The sequence below is a fragment of the Mesoplodon bidens genome (assembly GCF_964165515.1).
Source record: "Mesoplodon bidens genome assembly, chromosome: 18".
In the NCBI taxonomy this organism is placed as follows: domain Eukaryota; kingdom Metazoa; phylum Chordata; class Mammalia; order Artiodactyla; family Ziphiidae; genus Mesoplodon; species Mesoplodon bidens.
Window position 1 is genome coordinate 43,322,292 of NC_138175.1, and position 14,436 is coordinate 43,336,727.

General features: G+C 63.1%; 1 protein-coding gene across 2 annotated transcripts; it reads left to right on the forward strand.

The window, feature by feature from the left end:
- The first annotated feature begins 1,931 nt into the window (after nt 1–1,931).
- LRP3 (LDL receptor related protein 3) lies at nt 1,932–14,159 on the forward strand. Of its 2 annotated transcripts, none has more exons than XM_081216554.1 (7): nt 1,932–2,066; nt 3,985–4,032; nt 9,550–9,724; nt 11,102–11,316; nt 11,776–12,892; nt 13,145–13,277; nt 13,518–14,159. In XM_081216554.1, exons 1-7 carry the CDS (start codon nt 1,994–1,996, stop codon nt 14,100–14,102), a joined length of 2,346 nt encoding a protein of 781 aa, XP_081072680.1. In that variant the 5' UTR covers nt 1,932–1,993; the 3' UTR covers nt 14,103–14,159. The 2 variants fall into 2 exon arrangements, with proteins under 2 accessions (XP_081072680.1, XP_081072681.1); XM_081216555.1 differs by having other exon boundaries at nt 9,586–9,724.
- Nucleotides 14,160–14,436: the final 277 nt, after the last annotated feature.

The following is a 14,436-nucleotide window of genomic DNA, read 5'->3' on the forward strand; positions in this document are numbered from 1 at the left end:
AAATGCAAAAAAAATTCATGCTGAACAAATGATCAAAAGTTTAAATAAAGTTAGGTGGTTGCTGTTTTATGACCCTGCTCTACTGTGCAGTGGGAAGAGTTGTTTCCAACCGGCCTGAGGTTCCTGAGCTGCCTGACCCCAGCTGTGTGGGATTATGAGGGTTGATAGCAGGGTGTGAGCAGATTGGGCAACTTGGAGCTTTAAGTATAGCCATGTTTTCCCACTTGGTTCAAGATATTTGATATCTGATAGTTTGGTAAGTGTATATAGGGGCTCACATTTTTCTTTTTGCTGCAGGCTCCACTAGGACTCCCCAGGGCATTGGCCTCAACCCTGGATTCCTTATAGAGCTTGCAAAACACACACTGAAGTAGAAAGCATCTTCAAATGGAAACAAAACTGCAGACCTTCACCGTCAGTGCCCCAACTTCTGCTGAACATTTTTGCTGAGCATAAACGCCCATTGCAAGGCGGTCAGCAGCCTGAAGAAGTTCTGAAACCAAATTACAGCAGGCTAGTGTTCTTTACCATAAATGAGTCATTTATCCCATTATTTGATTTTTAAACCCTTTAATACATCTCCCAAGAAGAAGTCTGCTTTGGAAAAATCACGAGAATAATTAGAAGAGAGAGAACAAGGAAAGAGAGAAAACCTAAAAGTTGTTTTTTTCCCCCAAATTTTTAAAAATTAAAATCCAGTTGGCCTGCACAGTGAAAATGAGTTAGTTGAGTTACTCTGTCTACAGTGCTCACTAATATAACATCAGTGTCTCTCTACCTTCCTTCCTAAACAGGGAAAATCAAGGGGGAGAGGGGTCCTGAACCTCCATCAGGGCAGGCGGGACAGGCTAGGCTAAGCCTCCCACGCCAGGGAGGGAAACTTTGGGGACCTCTGGTTTCACATCAGTCTCGGAAGGAGGGTTGGCCCTGCTTAACCCTATATGGCCTCCTCAAACCGTTTCCCCGGCTTCTGCTTCTACTGGGCCCAGAACTCTCCCAGACGGGGCCCCAAGCCTGGAAAACAGGCCTTCTCTCCATTTCCCAGCGCTTGTCGGGATGACTGGGTGGGCTCGGGGCCTCTTAGAGTGGTCACCGATGTCCCCTCACAGGCCTCGCTCTGCTCAGAGCGATTCATCTTAGGGATGTGGCAGGGCTACTTGGGTTGTAGCAAATGAGGGGGGCAGGTCGGAGGGGCAAGAACCTCACGCGGAAGACAGGCCTTAGTCCTGCGCCACCACGCGCCGTCCTTCCCTCAGCCCCTGATCAGCCCCGCGTAGCCCCTTTCTCTGCCACCCTCTACCCATCATCCCTTCCCTCCCCTCCCATCACAGCCGGCTCCGGGAGGGATCGAATCTTGGGCGGCGAGGAGGGCGGCTTGGAGAGCCAGGCTCAGGGGCCGGAGGGCACGCACTGGCCGGGGGCCGCCTGCGCGGAGCTGTCCAGCACCCGAGGCGGGGCGCGCGCCCCCGGCCCGCCCCAACAGCCAGCACCCGTCCTGCCAGCGCCACTGCGGCTCGGCGGGCGCGTCACGTGGCTGGCGCGGCGCGGCCTCCGGGCTCAGGCGGGCAAGGGGCCGGGCGGCAGGACCCACAGACCCGCTGACGCTCCACCGGCGGCACCGGCCGGGCGGGCTGGGAGCAGCGCGGGGTGGCCGGGGGGCGCCAGGGCCGGGCGGGCTGCGCGCCGCGGGGCATGGGCACGCCGGGGGCCCCCGGGCACAGGCCGGCCGCGGCGCGGCTCCCGGGGCGCGGGGGCAGCGGCGGGCAGGGGTCCTCCCTGGCGGCCGCCGCTGAGCCCCCGCGGGGCCCGTGACGCCGCGGCCGATGTGGCCCCGCACGCGCTGCGGGCCTGCACCGCCGCCTCACAAAGTCGCCGCCGGAGCCGCCGCCCGCAGCCGGGCCGCAGCCGCCGCGGGAGCCCGAGCCCGAGCCCGAGCCGGAGCCGCAGGCGCGGGGCAGGAGGCGGCGTCCGCGGGCGGCCGCCCGGCCCCGGCATGGAGAAGCGGGCAGCCGCGGGGCCGGACGGGGCGCCGGGCGCCCGGGCGCAGCTCGCCGTCGTCTGCCTGGGTGAGTGGGCCGCGCGGGCACGCCGGGGTCTGTCCCCTGCCTCTGTAGCTCCGCACCTCTCCCTGGTCGCACCCGGGGCGCCCCTCTCCCCCGGTTGCGGCTGGAGTTCCCGGAGCGGGCACTGCGAGAGCTCCCGCCGGAGGCCGCGGAGACTGCGGCCCCCAGGACCCCGGCCTGCTGGGGTCGTAGGCCTGGGAGGGCGCCTCCGGCCGCGGAGCCCCGGCTCCCGCCCGGCTCGGAAGAGCGTCCGGGATCCCGGGTGAGCGGTGCGCAAGGCGGCCCGCTGTGCAGGCGCCTGGGGGTTGGCAGGCAGTGGCTTTCTGCCTGGGCTGCCCGTGCTTAGCCTGGTGGCGATGGGGGGTCGGGGCCTCCGGAGCTGCGGACAAAGGCGAAGCCAGCCGGGCTGGGGCCGGTGGCCCCCTCAACAAGGAACTATTTCCTGCCCAGAGTGGGTTGGGGGCGGGAGCTAGCTGGAGCCGGGATCAGGATGCCGGGCAGGAGGCAGCTGCTAGAATGACTCCTGTTTTCCCTTTGTGGCTTCACAGACCCAGCGGGGCAGGCCTCATCAGCCCAGGTGGTGTGTCTGGGGAGGGCCGAGGGACCCATCCAGGCCTGGCACCCCTCCAGCCCTACCGGGGTTTTTCTGTCCACCTTTCCAGGGCCTTGTGTGGGGGAGACGGGAAGGAAGGAGTTAAATCCTCAAGCCACATGGCTCCTTTATTTACCATGATGAAGGAGGGAGGCCATTATCTAAGCCCCGGGTCATTAGGGGACACCCTATGGTGTCATTAGTGAAGGCTCTGTAACCCCAATAGGTTGGTTGAAGCCACTGAAATGACAGTAAAAAAGAAGCCTGTTCATTTTGGGTTGCACCCTCCTCTACCCCCAAGAACCCAGGAGCTGGGGGAAGGCCCCTGCCTTAGCTGAGTGAGCAGGTCTCAGTAAAGGCCACGGCCCCCAGAGTGCCCACTCCCCACTCTGTCACTGGTCACGTGCTGCTGGGTGCTGGGCTTCCCCGGGGAGCAAGGCAAGGGGCGGACCCTCTGGCCTTCCCAAGGCCCACCCTGCCCAGATGGGGCATAGGCTCTGCCCAGCAGAGCCTGGGTGTCTTGCTAGGGGGCAGCTGGCCCTGCTTCCTCACCAGATGGGGGCTGACCCCTGCAGAGATGCTCTGTGCTTCCCTTGGCATCCTTGATGTTGGGGAAGGAGGCACCCTGAACCCCTGGAAGTTGAGTTTGCCCATATCTTCCGTTCCCATAACCCCTGCGGGAAAGCAGTAGATGAAAGCAAAGGGCAAATCCCATGGTGGTGGGTACTTGAAGGGGTAGGTGGCAGGCAAATTCTTTGCCTCTCTTCTCAAGGTCAGCGTGGCACAGTGAGGAGGACCTTGAACCCTGTTAGCTGTGAGTGCCTGTAAAATGGGTGTAATCAGAACTGTTTCCCTCCCTCCCTGGCTGGAGAGGCCCCTCAGAGGGAGGAAGCCCTACAGGGTGGTAGGAGCCCCCTTGACAAGCAGGGCCCCTGCCCAGGTTGAGCAAGGGCCTCTCTCTGAAGGATGGTCCAGGCCCATGGTTCCCAAGCCTGAGAGGAAACAGAAACACACCCCCTCCCAAGTAAGTTAGAATTCCCAAGTGTGGCGAGTGGCAGGAGCTGTCTGGTGCAGTCAGGCTTGCGCCCTGCTCTCTTCCGCTGTGGGTGTTCAGGTGGGTGCTGAGATCCCCGAGGTTCTCGCTTCTGCCCATCCCAGCAGGACTGGGGTGGGAGCACAGGTCTCTGTGGCAGCACTCTGGGCCTTACCCTGCGAGATGAGGAGAACCAGCCTGGAGTTTGGGCTGTGTTGTCCTGTGCCCCAGGTGCTTGAGCCCCAAGAGCCACCCCTCTCCCCCAATCCACTGAACTCTGTCTGTGTCTCCCGCAGTGAACATTGTTCTCACCGGGCGGCTCAGCAGTGCCGTTCCTGCCTTAGGTGAGTAAGATGCTTCTCCCCTTCCTCCCTTCCTCCCTGCCCTCCTGGCTTAGTGACCTCTGAGTACCAGCCTTCAGGATCCTGGCTCTACCCCTGAGGTCACCTGGCCTTTTTCTACCTCAATCCCTGGGAATCTTTTTTTTTTTTTTTTTTTTTTTTGCGGTACGCGGGCCTCTCACTGCTGTGGCCTCTCCCGTTGCGGAGCACAGGCTCCGGACGCGCAGGCTCAGCGGCCATGGCTCACGGGCCCAGCCGCTCCGCGGCATGTGGGATCTTCCTGGACCGGGGCACGAACGCGTGTCCCCTGCATCGGCAGGCGGACTCTCAACCACTGCGCCACCAGGGAAGCCCCCTGGGAATCTTTTCTGCATCACAGAGGAGCTGTTTGGCATTGGGCAAACTTACACCTCTCTGAGTCTCAGTTTCCTGTTCTGTAAAATGGGAGCAATAACAGGCCCTACCCCAAAGCCTGCTTATTAGGGTTAAATGGGCAAATGAGGTAAGATGCTCAGCACAGCATTGGCAATGGTGGCCTAATACCGCTAGGAAACTGTCACAGCCCACACAATTGACGGATTGTGCTTCCTGTAGGCCGTAGGGTTCCCAGAGGGCCATGGGGCGCCATGAGACGCCTGCCTGCTTTAAAATTATACCTGGGATTTAGTTGATAAAGATATGGCTGAGTGACAACACCGAGAGACCAAAGCCATTGATGGAGGGATTTATTACTTATGTGTCTTGTGAGGAGGGCACATGCCATGCCACATAGGGTCACAGGGGAAATACCAGGTTTGGTCAAGGCAGACATAGGAGTGAGGGGAAGGCCTAGGCCGGAGCCTTGATTGGAGTTTCAGTGGGAAAGGCAAGGCAGGGCAGGGGAAGCAGCTTAGGACTGGCTAATTTGAATAATTCCCAAGGGCTCTGGGCTATGGGGGTGGTCTCTTGGTGCCTGGTACCTGACCCTGGGATGAAATATTGGCTTGGTGTGTGAGTTAGATAAGAAGGCAGTGAGGAGACTCAGCCTCGGATCAGCCAGTCTGCCCAGGAAAGACAAGTTTCAGGCAAACTGGTTTGCAGGAGAGAGGTAAACACTTTGGCTGATAGTTTGGCCGTGTGGTTAGTGGATGCCAAATAGACATGTGGAGTCTAAGAAAACACAGTTAGAAGTCCGCGGCTGCCTCCTGCCTGTCCGCATGGGTCCGTCCATCCACTGGCCATCTTTGTGCTTGGGCCTCGTGCCGAGCACAGCAAAGGCTGCCAGGAGCGGCGGGGAGGCTGAGGCCATCAGGAGCATTTGTCCTTTGCTGAGGGGGCTGCCAGGGGTTGGCGAATGCATAGGCCCAGGCCCCTGTGGCCCTTGGTGCCACTGTGAGACATCTGAAGGGCCTTGGGAGCTGGAGTCTGGGGGCCGCGGACTCGTTCGCTGTGTGCTGAGCTGCATCGTGGGGCAGGAGGTACCGGGATTTCTAGTTCTGCTCAGGGCCCAGCTTGCAGCAGAAACCCACTGAGGCCGGCTCAGGGAGAGGGCTCTCTGCTGGCTGCGGTCCCTGGGAGGGGGAGGCTCAGGGTCCACAGAAGCTGCTCTCATGGGCCCGTCTCTGAGACCCATCCTCAGCCCCCTTCTCCCTGCCCACCAGCTCCTGCTTCCGGCAGCCTGGTCTCCTCTGCTGACTCTGCTGGCCCAGGGCCCTGCCTCGCTCAGCACCGAGCCAACCTCAGCCCTGCCTGGCGTCCTGGCCCCCACAGCTAACCACCCCGTCTCCCCACCCCAATTTCCAGGAGAAGACTGACTGGCCTCACCTGGGTCAGGTGTCTGTGGCTATGGTAGAGAGTGGGCATGGGGAAAGGGGACGTGAGGGTGTCAGGTCTTACAAATGTGAGCCCAGGCCAGCCCTCCTGCTGGTGTAGCGGGTGGGCATGTGGCTAGACATTTAGAAAAGAAATGCTCCAGGGACAAGGTCCACTCCTAGAGCCACGAAAGACAGCCATCCAGGTCCATCCTCATGTTTGGCTGCCAGCGGGGTCCAGGTTGCCTGTGCCTGGCACCCCCTGGTGTCCTGTGCGGCCACAGGTGGGGGTCTGGGGCTGAGACTGTCCTGGAGCCCATCGCTGACCCCCTGGCATTGCTGAGGGAAGTGGAGATCCATTTGTGCTGCCAGAGGTGCCTCCCTCCACCCAAAGCTTCACGCCGCTGCAGTTTGCAGGGTTTCCCTGTGATTCCTCCCGTGAGATCAGATCATCACTGTCTGGCCTGCCCCTTCCCAGCCCTCACTGGGCTCAGATCCCCCCGCAGGGCCCAGCTGGGCTGCCCGGGAACCTCACAGGTTTTTGCCTCTCAGACCCTGTCCTGCCCCAGGTTGACAGGCACTCACTGGGTCGGGCCACCCACCTCCTGCACCCCAGACCCTGGGCTCCGCCGTGTGGCCACTGTGACCCGGCGGCGTGGTGAGCCTGGGCAGGGTCTTCAGGCTGTTCTCCCCTCGCCTGGCAGCTGCGCCCAAGTGCTTGGGTGGGGCTCCCAGCTCCCTGTCACTGGTTACACCAGCAGGTTGTCCGGGGTAACGATGGCCTCTGGAAACCAGATCTGTACGCTGCGCGTCCTCAGGCCTGGCTTGTACCCTCTCAGGAGTACTTGACGTCTCTTTGGACCAGGAAAGGACACTGGTCTAAAGGTGCTCGGTCATCCCTTGCCCCCTTGAGCAGGCCACCTTGACCCGACGGCCGAGCAATCTCCTGCCCGAGTGAACATAGGTCACCTCCAGTTAAGCTCAGACAGACCTCTCTGACTGCCCCTAAACACCCCCCAAGACCCTCCACCCTGCATCGGTATCACCCAGCTCCCCGTGCTGCCCGCCCATCATCACACACCCCATCACTACCCTCACCTCCCACGGGCATCCCCCCTACTCAACCCAGCGCACGCATGTCTGCCTAGAGGCTGCCGCTTCCCCAGATCTCCCAGCCACCCTGAGACAAGCAGCGCCCACTGACCCCATTTCACTGATGGACAAGCTGGGGCCTAGGGTGCAGCGGTGTATCTGGCAGTGTGGACCCCGGGACTGGATTCACGAGGCTCTTTACCCTGCCTGTGCTTGGGTCCTGGGGTGGTGGTGGGATGCGGGTGAGGCCTGCCGTCACAGAAACTAGAAAGCCTGGGGCCGGTGGTCTGAGCTGATGATGCCGTCCAGGCCCACGGCCAGGCAGCGTCCAGTCTGGGGCCCTGCACGGACTCTGGCCTCCCTCCTGCTCCACGGTCACTTTGCATGGGCCAGGCCGACGGCTGCAGAAATCATGGTCTCTGTGGCCCCCTTTGGAGAAGAATAAACAGTGGCTGAGTGACACTGCTGCCCCCGACGTGGGAACTTCTGGGGCAGCCGGGGGGCACTCGGGGTGAGGCTGTTTGGGGGATGTGTTGTCAGGGGCTTTGCCGAGAGGCAGAGCTGGGCTGGCAGCTGTCCAGTCACCTGCTCCTGACTCGGCTGGCGGCTGGAGAGACAGGCTTCCCTACTCATGAAAGAAGGGCCAGACACAGGTCCTTGCGGGCCTGGCTTTCCCTGGCCAGTGTGGGAAACCCGGCCTCCATGAGTGCTCCATCCCATAGGGGAAGCCTCTGGGCCAGGGTAGGTATTGCTTTGCCTCAGGCCTTGTCCTGGGGGCGGAGGGGACAGGGGGTGGCTCCCACACTGGCTGGTGGAGCCTCCACCTCCAGGTGTAACCTCTGCTTTAGAGACTCCGTGTGGGGGGAAGATGTGCTCCCAGCCCTGCCTGGGAACCTCCCACCCAGCACCCTGTAGGAGGAGAAGCCTCTTCTGGGCTTCATAACCTCACGCCTACCAGGGTGTCCCCAGGTCAGCACCCAGCGTCTCTGTGAGGCCCATAAAGCCGGCAGCCTCACCCATCAGAGGGAACATGTTGCTCAGGCCCCTGGCCGCCCCTCCGTTTGTTTAGTCCTTACCCTCCTGGACTGTGAGAAATCTGAGGCTCAGGGAGGCTGGCCTCCCAGGTCACACTGAGTGCCAAGCGGAGAACCCTGGCTGGTACCTCGCAGACCCACGACTGTCGCTCTGATAGCGACCTGAGCGTGGTCAGCCTCGCTTTAGGGTCAGGGTGGTTGTTTCTCTTCTAGTCCCCTGATGCTCCTGTGAGCCATCGCTGCGGGCTAACCCCCTGCTAGTCACAGTGTTGGATCACCCGGACCTCCGCGCGTACCCTCCTAAGATTGTGGGAGGTGGCTGGAGGGCTTTCACTCTCCCTTCTGTACCTGAGCCCTTTGGGGTTTCAGAGTCTTGTTGACAGCTAGCAGAGAGACCCTACTTCCAGGGCAACGGTGGAAGGGGCCAGGCAGTGGGAGAGAGGAGGTGGTATTGCTGGGCTCGGGAAAAGTGTCATCATCTGTCTCCCCGAGCCTCAGTTTCTCCAACTGTATAACGGGCCCCACCCGTGCTGCCGGCTGTCGTGAAGATCAGATGAAGAAGTATGACAGAGGGGCTGTGAGGGGTGGGGGCAGCCAGGCGCAGGGCCTTCCTGGTCCTGGGAAGGCCAGGGCACACCGGGGCAGGGTCTGCCACCTTTAGGCTGGGTGGGCTCAGCTGGGAAGCAGAGGGCACGTGTAATGATGTGGGTAAAGTGAGGCCGGTGGGGCTGGGCACAGAGGCACTCGTCACCCGTGCTGGCTGGCGTGATGCCCTGAGCTCGTCCCTGACACAGTGTACGGTGGACACTTCATCAGTGCGTTGGCTCAAGGCTGGCAGTGAGAGGCTGAGCCCGTTAGAGGACCAGGGTGGGCCCTGACTTAACCTGCTGTGTGGCCGTGGGCAGCTCACTTACCCTCTCTGAGCCTCGGTTTCCTCATCTGGTTACAACATCCACCCCTGGTGGCTTCCCACTTATGCTCAGGATAAAACCCAAACGCCACCACACAAGGTGCCATCAGACCCAGCCTGCGTTTCCAGCCACCTTGGGACATCGGGTCCTCCTTTCAGGCCTGTTTTATAATCTTCACTTTACCCAGGGTATCTGCATAGTCTGTCTGCTCCTTCCCTAGCCTGTGAGCTCCACAGAGCCAGGCTTTTGCCTGTCTTACGAGCATGCCTACCGCTTGTGCTTGCCATATAGTAGGTCTTCAGTAAATATGTGTTGGATGAGCACAGCCCCTTCCCTCCCGGGCTGAGGCCTGTATTTCGTCAGCCCCGGAACAGGAGGAGGGGAACGGGCAGGGAACCATAGCGGGTCTGCCTGCGCCTAGGGCTGCAGGATTCTCCACTGAGGCACCAAGGGGAGTCGGTGGGCTCGCGCCCAGCCCTCCCGGGGATGAGGGATAAGACCTAGGCTCTGGGGCATAGGGTGGGCCCTCCTTGGCCCACGCCATACACACCACTTCCATGAAGTCTCGAGTTGTGGCCTTCCTCTTGGCCATGACCACCTTGGCTGGCCTTGATCCCACCCCGAGGAAGGCCTGTGCTCAAGCCATGGGGGGCTCAAGTGTCCCCCTCCCTCTCTACCCACTCCCACCCAAAGGTGAGGCTAGCACCTCTCAGCCTCCTCTCCGGACAGCCGCCTGCAGCGGGAAACTGGAGCAGCACACGGAACGACGCGGTGTCATCTACAGCCCAGCCTGGCCCCTCAACTACCCAGCGGGCACCAACTGCAGCTGGTACATCCAGGGTGACCGTGGGGACATGATCACCATCAGGTATGGGGGCCCTGGGGGTGTCAGAGGGAACCGATGTGGGCCTACACACACTGAATGTGTGATGGTGTGTATGTGAGGGCATGTGGCAAGCACAGTGACCAGGTGTGTGTGCACACGTGTGAGCACTCGCATGTGCTTGCGTATGTGCGTGAGCCCCATCTGAGCAGGTATAAAGGACAGGTGTGTGTGCATGTGTGAGCACGTGCGTGGGTAGGTACGAGTGAGATGCGTATGTGTGCAAGTATGTGTGTGAGTCTACATGTGCCCATGTGTGAGTTGTATGCATGTGGGTGCATGTGAGCATGTGAGTGTGGGCCTCTGGTGCTGGCTGCCCAGACCTGGGCCTCGTCCTGCCCCGAGCCTCTCTCATGGGCTTGCGGAGCTGTCCGTCACCTCAGGCCTGCCGAGGAGGGGAGCCCTGGGACTGGTGGGCGTGGCCCAGCTGTCTGTGAGGTGGCAGAGGTGTCCTGTCTGTCCTGCAGGGGTGGCTTGAGGCCAGGCTGGCACTCAGCCCAGAGCGCGTTTTCCCCAGGGGCCTTGGGGTGGTCTCGGCGGGAAAGGGGACCAGGCAGGAGCCCGGGCGCTTGAGCTGCGGGGTCATGCAGCGGGAAACGGGGTGAGGTGATCAGATGGTGGAACTGAGGCTGGACCCCTGGACTGGGGAGATCATGGGGAGTCACTCTCCTAAATGCAAAGCCCGGAAGCCCCCATTCGCTCCAAGGCACAGGGATGTGATGGGCACCATCAGGGTCTGTGCCCGGTTCCCTGTGGCCTCTGGGAGTCTCTTCAAAGACTCCACCCTTCCTGGCCACCTCTAGAGTACTCCATGGCTCTGTTTATCCCACAGCCTGGTCCAGGGGGTCCAGGACCAGTGTTCCTCCCCAGGTGCTGAGCTGTGCCCCAGCCCCAGCCTAGGCCAGCCCAGTGCGCACGGGTCCCCTCAGTGTACAAGCCTGGAATTTGTGCAGGGTCTGTCCCAGCAGAGCCAGCACGGTGGGGATCTGAACCCTTGGGCCTTGTCCTTCAGGGGAGAGTGTAAGTGGAGGGAATTGCCTACGATGGGGCTCCTGCCTCCCCCTCCACTTAGGCCTTGGGTTGGGGTGCCGCGCGCGCGCGCGCGCGCGCGTGTGTGTGTGTGTGTGCGCGCTGACCGAGGGTGGAAAGGCTGCACTGGGGCTGACGTGACCCAGGCTGTCCACGCTGTCCTGATTCTTCATGGAGCCAACGTCAGACCCCTGGAGGGCCCACTGAGCAGCTGGGAGTGGAGGAGAGGAGGGACAGTGGGGCTGGCCGTCCTTGCCGTGGGCTCAGGCATGACCGTTCCCTGCTGGTCCCTGGCCACCCACCCATGTCGGCGGCCCTCTCCGCCCCCCGCAGCTTCCGCAACTTTGACGTGGAGGAGTCCCACCAGTGCTCCCTGGACTGGCTCATGCTGGGCCCAGCGGCCCCGCCCCGCCAGGAGGCCTTCCGGCTCTGTGGCTCCGCCATCCCGCCCGCCTTCATCTCTGCCCGGGACCACGTTTGGATCTTCTTCCACTCGGACGCCTCCAGCTCCGGCCAGGCCCAGGGCTTCCGTCTCTCATACATCCGAGGTGATGCCGGTGGTAGGGCGGGCGGGGCACCTCAGTGTGTGCACATGGGCTCCTGGGGGGCCAGGGCGGCACCCTCCATCGACCCACTCCCTGCAGGGTCTCCCCCAGCAGACCTGTCAGTTGGAGCCCAGTGTTGGGACGGAGACTGGTCATGTTGCTGCCTCAGGGTGCCTTGGAGCCCCTCGAGGTCACTGACCCCACTTCAGAGACTTGGCCAGAGTGGGGAGCTCACCGCTTACCCCCAGCTCAGGTCAGGACCTGGGCCTGCCCTGGCATTTGGAGGGTCTCTGCCCCTCAGTTGGCCATGGAGAGTCCAGGGCCCTTCTCCTTGGATCCTGCCTCTCCCTGGACCCTGCAGAGGCCCTGCTGGGATGGGGGCACCACACGCCGGCTGCTGGCCTCAGGCTGGAGGGCAGCTCTGCTTGCCCCTGACTTTTTACTCCGCACTTCACCCCACAGGGAAGCTGGGCCAGGCATCCTGCCAGGCTGACGAGTTCCGCTGTGACAACGGCAAGTGCTTGCCAGGCCCGTGGCAGTGCAACACCGTGGATGAGTGCGGCGACGGCTCTGATGAGGGCAATTGCTCGGCGCCCGCCTCCGAGCCGCCGGGCAGCCTGTGCCCCGGGGGCACCTTCCCCTGCAGCGGGGCGCGCTCCACACGCTGCCTGCCTGCCGAGCGGCGCTGTGACGGCACTCAGGACTGTGGCGATGGCTCCGACGAGGCTGGCTGCCCTGACCTGGCCTGCGGCCGGCGCCTGGGCAGCTTCTATGGCTCCTTCGCCTCCCCAGACCTGTTCGGGGCGGCCCGTGGGCCCTCGGACCTTCACTGCACGTGGCTGGTGGACACACAGGACCCACGGCGCGTGCTGCTGCAGCTGGAACTGCGGCTGGGCTATGACGACTACGTACAGGTATACGAGGGCCTGGGCGAACGTGGGGACCGCCTGCTGCAGACGCTGTCCTACCGCAGCAACCACCGGCCTGTGAGCCTCGAGGCCGCCCAGGGCCGCCTCACCGTGGCCTACCACGCCCGTGCCCGCAGTGCCGGCCACGGCTTCAACGCCACCTACCAGGTGAAGGGCTATTGCCTTCCGTGGGAGCAGCCGTGCGGGAGCAGCCGCGAGGGCGACGTGGAGGACACGGGCGAGCAGGGCTGCTTTTCAGAGCCGCAGCGCTGTGACGGCTGGTGGCACTGCGCCAGCGGCCGGGACGAGCAGGGCTGCCCCGCCTGCCCCCCCGACCAGTACCCCTGTGAGGGTGGCAGCGGCCTCTGTTACACGCCGGCCGACCGCTGCAACAATCAGAAAAGCTGCCCCGATGGCGCCGACGAGAAGAACTGCTTCTCCTGCCAGCCGGGCACCTTCCACTGTGGCACCAACCTGTGCATCTTCGAGACGTGGCGCTGTGACGGCCAGGAGGACTGCCAGGACGGCAGCGACGAGCACGGCTGCCTGGCGGCCGTGCCCCGCAAGGTCATCACTGCCGCGCTCATCGGCAGCCTGGTCTGCGGCCTGCTACTCGTCATTGCCCTGGGCTGCGCCTTCAAGCTTTACTCCCTGCGCACGCAGGAGTACAGGTGGGCGGCGGGGCCAGAGCCTCGCTTTATTCCTGTCTCTGGAGCGAGGCCCTGGGCTCACTGTTCGTACGGCTGTGGGCTTGTGAGCCAGGGCTCGGGCCATCCACACGGGGCTTCTCGGGTCTGGGCACCTCGGGATGTCCGGATGGAGGGACGGGGTCCCACGTCCTGCTGCGGAGCCCCCGTGGGAGGCGGGAAGTGTGGGGGGGTCCCCGCAGCCCCGCCATGCTGCCCTCCTGCCCTTGCTTTCAGGGCCTTTGAGACCCAGATGACACGCCTGGAGGCTGAGTTTGTGCGGCGAGAGGCACCCCCGTCCTATGGGCAGCTCATCGCACAGGGCCTCATTCCACCCGTGGAGGACTTTCCCGTCTACAGTGCGTCACAGGTGAGCCAGAGGGCGTGAGACCCCACCGGCCAGACCTCGGAAAACACCCAACACAGGGAGGCCGAGGGGCCAGGTCGGACAGTGTGCGGCCAGGCTGGTCCAGGGGTCGAGGGAGGCGGGAGATGAGGCCTGGACAGGGTGACATATAGCAGGCCATGGCCGGGGAGGGGACAAGTTGGTCTCTGGGTCCTCGGGGGTCGTGCTGACCTCTGCCCCCTCAGCCGCCGCCCCACCCTCCAGGCCTCGGTGCTACAGAACCTTCGCACGGCCATGCGGCGACAGATGCGCCGGCACGCCTCCCGCCGCGGGCCCTCCCGCCGCCGCCTCGGCCGCCTCTGGAACCGGCTCTTTCACCGGCCGCGGGCACCGCGAGGACAGATCCCGCTGCTGACGGCTGCGCGCTCCTCACAGACGGTGCTGGGCGATGGGCTCCTCCAGCCGGCACCGGGGGCTGGCCTAGACCCCCCGGCACCCCTAACGGACACAGGCAGCCCAGGGGCAGCCGGGGAGGGGCCCCCCGGCGCCCCTAGCCATGCACCGGAGGTGGGGCCTTCTGTGCTGCCCCCCTCGGGCCTGCGGGACCCAGAGGCCAGGCCAGTGCACAAGGACAGAAAGGCCAGCAGGGACCCTCTGGTGGACAACCCAGCTCCTGTGGACATGCCTCGGGAGTCCTGCTTGGCCCAGGGCCCTCACCCACCGGCCCCCACTGCCGGCAGCACCCTAGGTCCCCACCCACCAGAGCCACTGGGTGTCTGCAGGAGCCCCCCGCCACCCTGCTCCCCAACGTTGGAGGCCAGTGACGACGAGGCCCTGCTGGTCTGCTGACCCGCCGGACACGCTGATGACCGCCACAGCCCCGCTTTGTAACCAGGGAATACACAGTCGTTTCTACCCTGCCTCCGTGTCCTTCTTTCTTACGGAGAGGCCCACCCAGAAGCCCAGCCAGCTTCCTGCATCAGCGCCCTGGTCCCCTGCTGGGCGTGGTGGGCAGGGGACTGCGGGGGTTGAACGTGGGGCGAGGGTGGAGTGATGAGCCTGCCCTCTGCAGGGCCCCAGGGTACACAAGATACCTTGGGGCCCATGCCTACCTCCCCCGACTCTATTCTGGGAATCCTTTTCCAGAGAAGCGGGAGGGCCAGGGCAGGGCTCCCTGGAATGT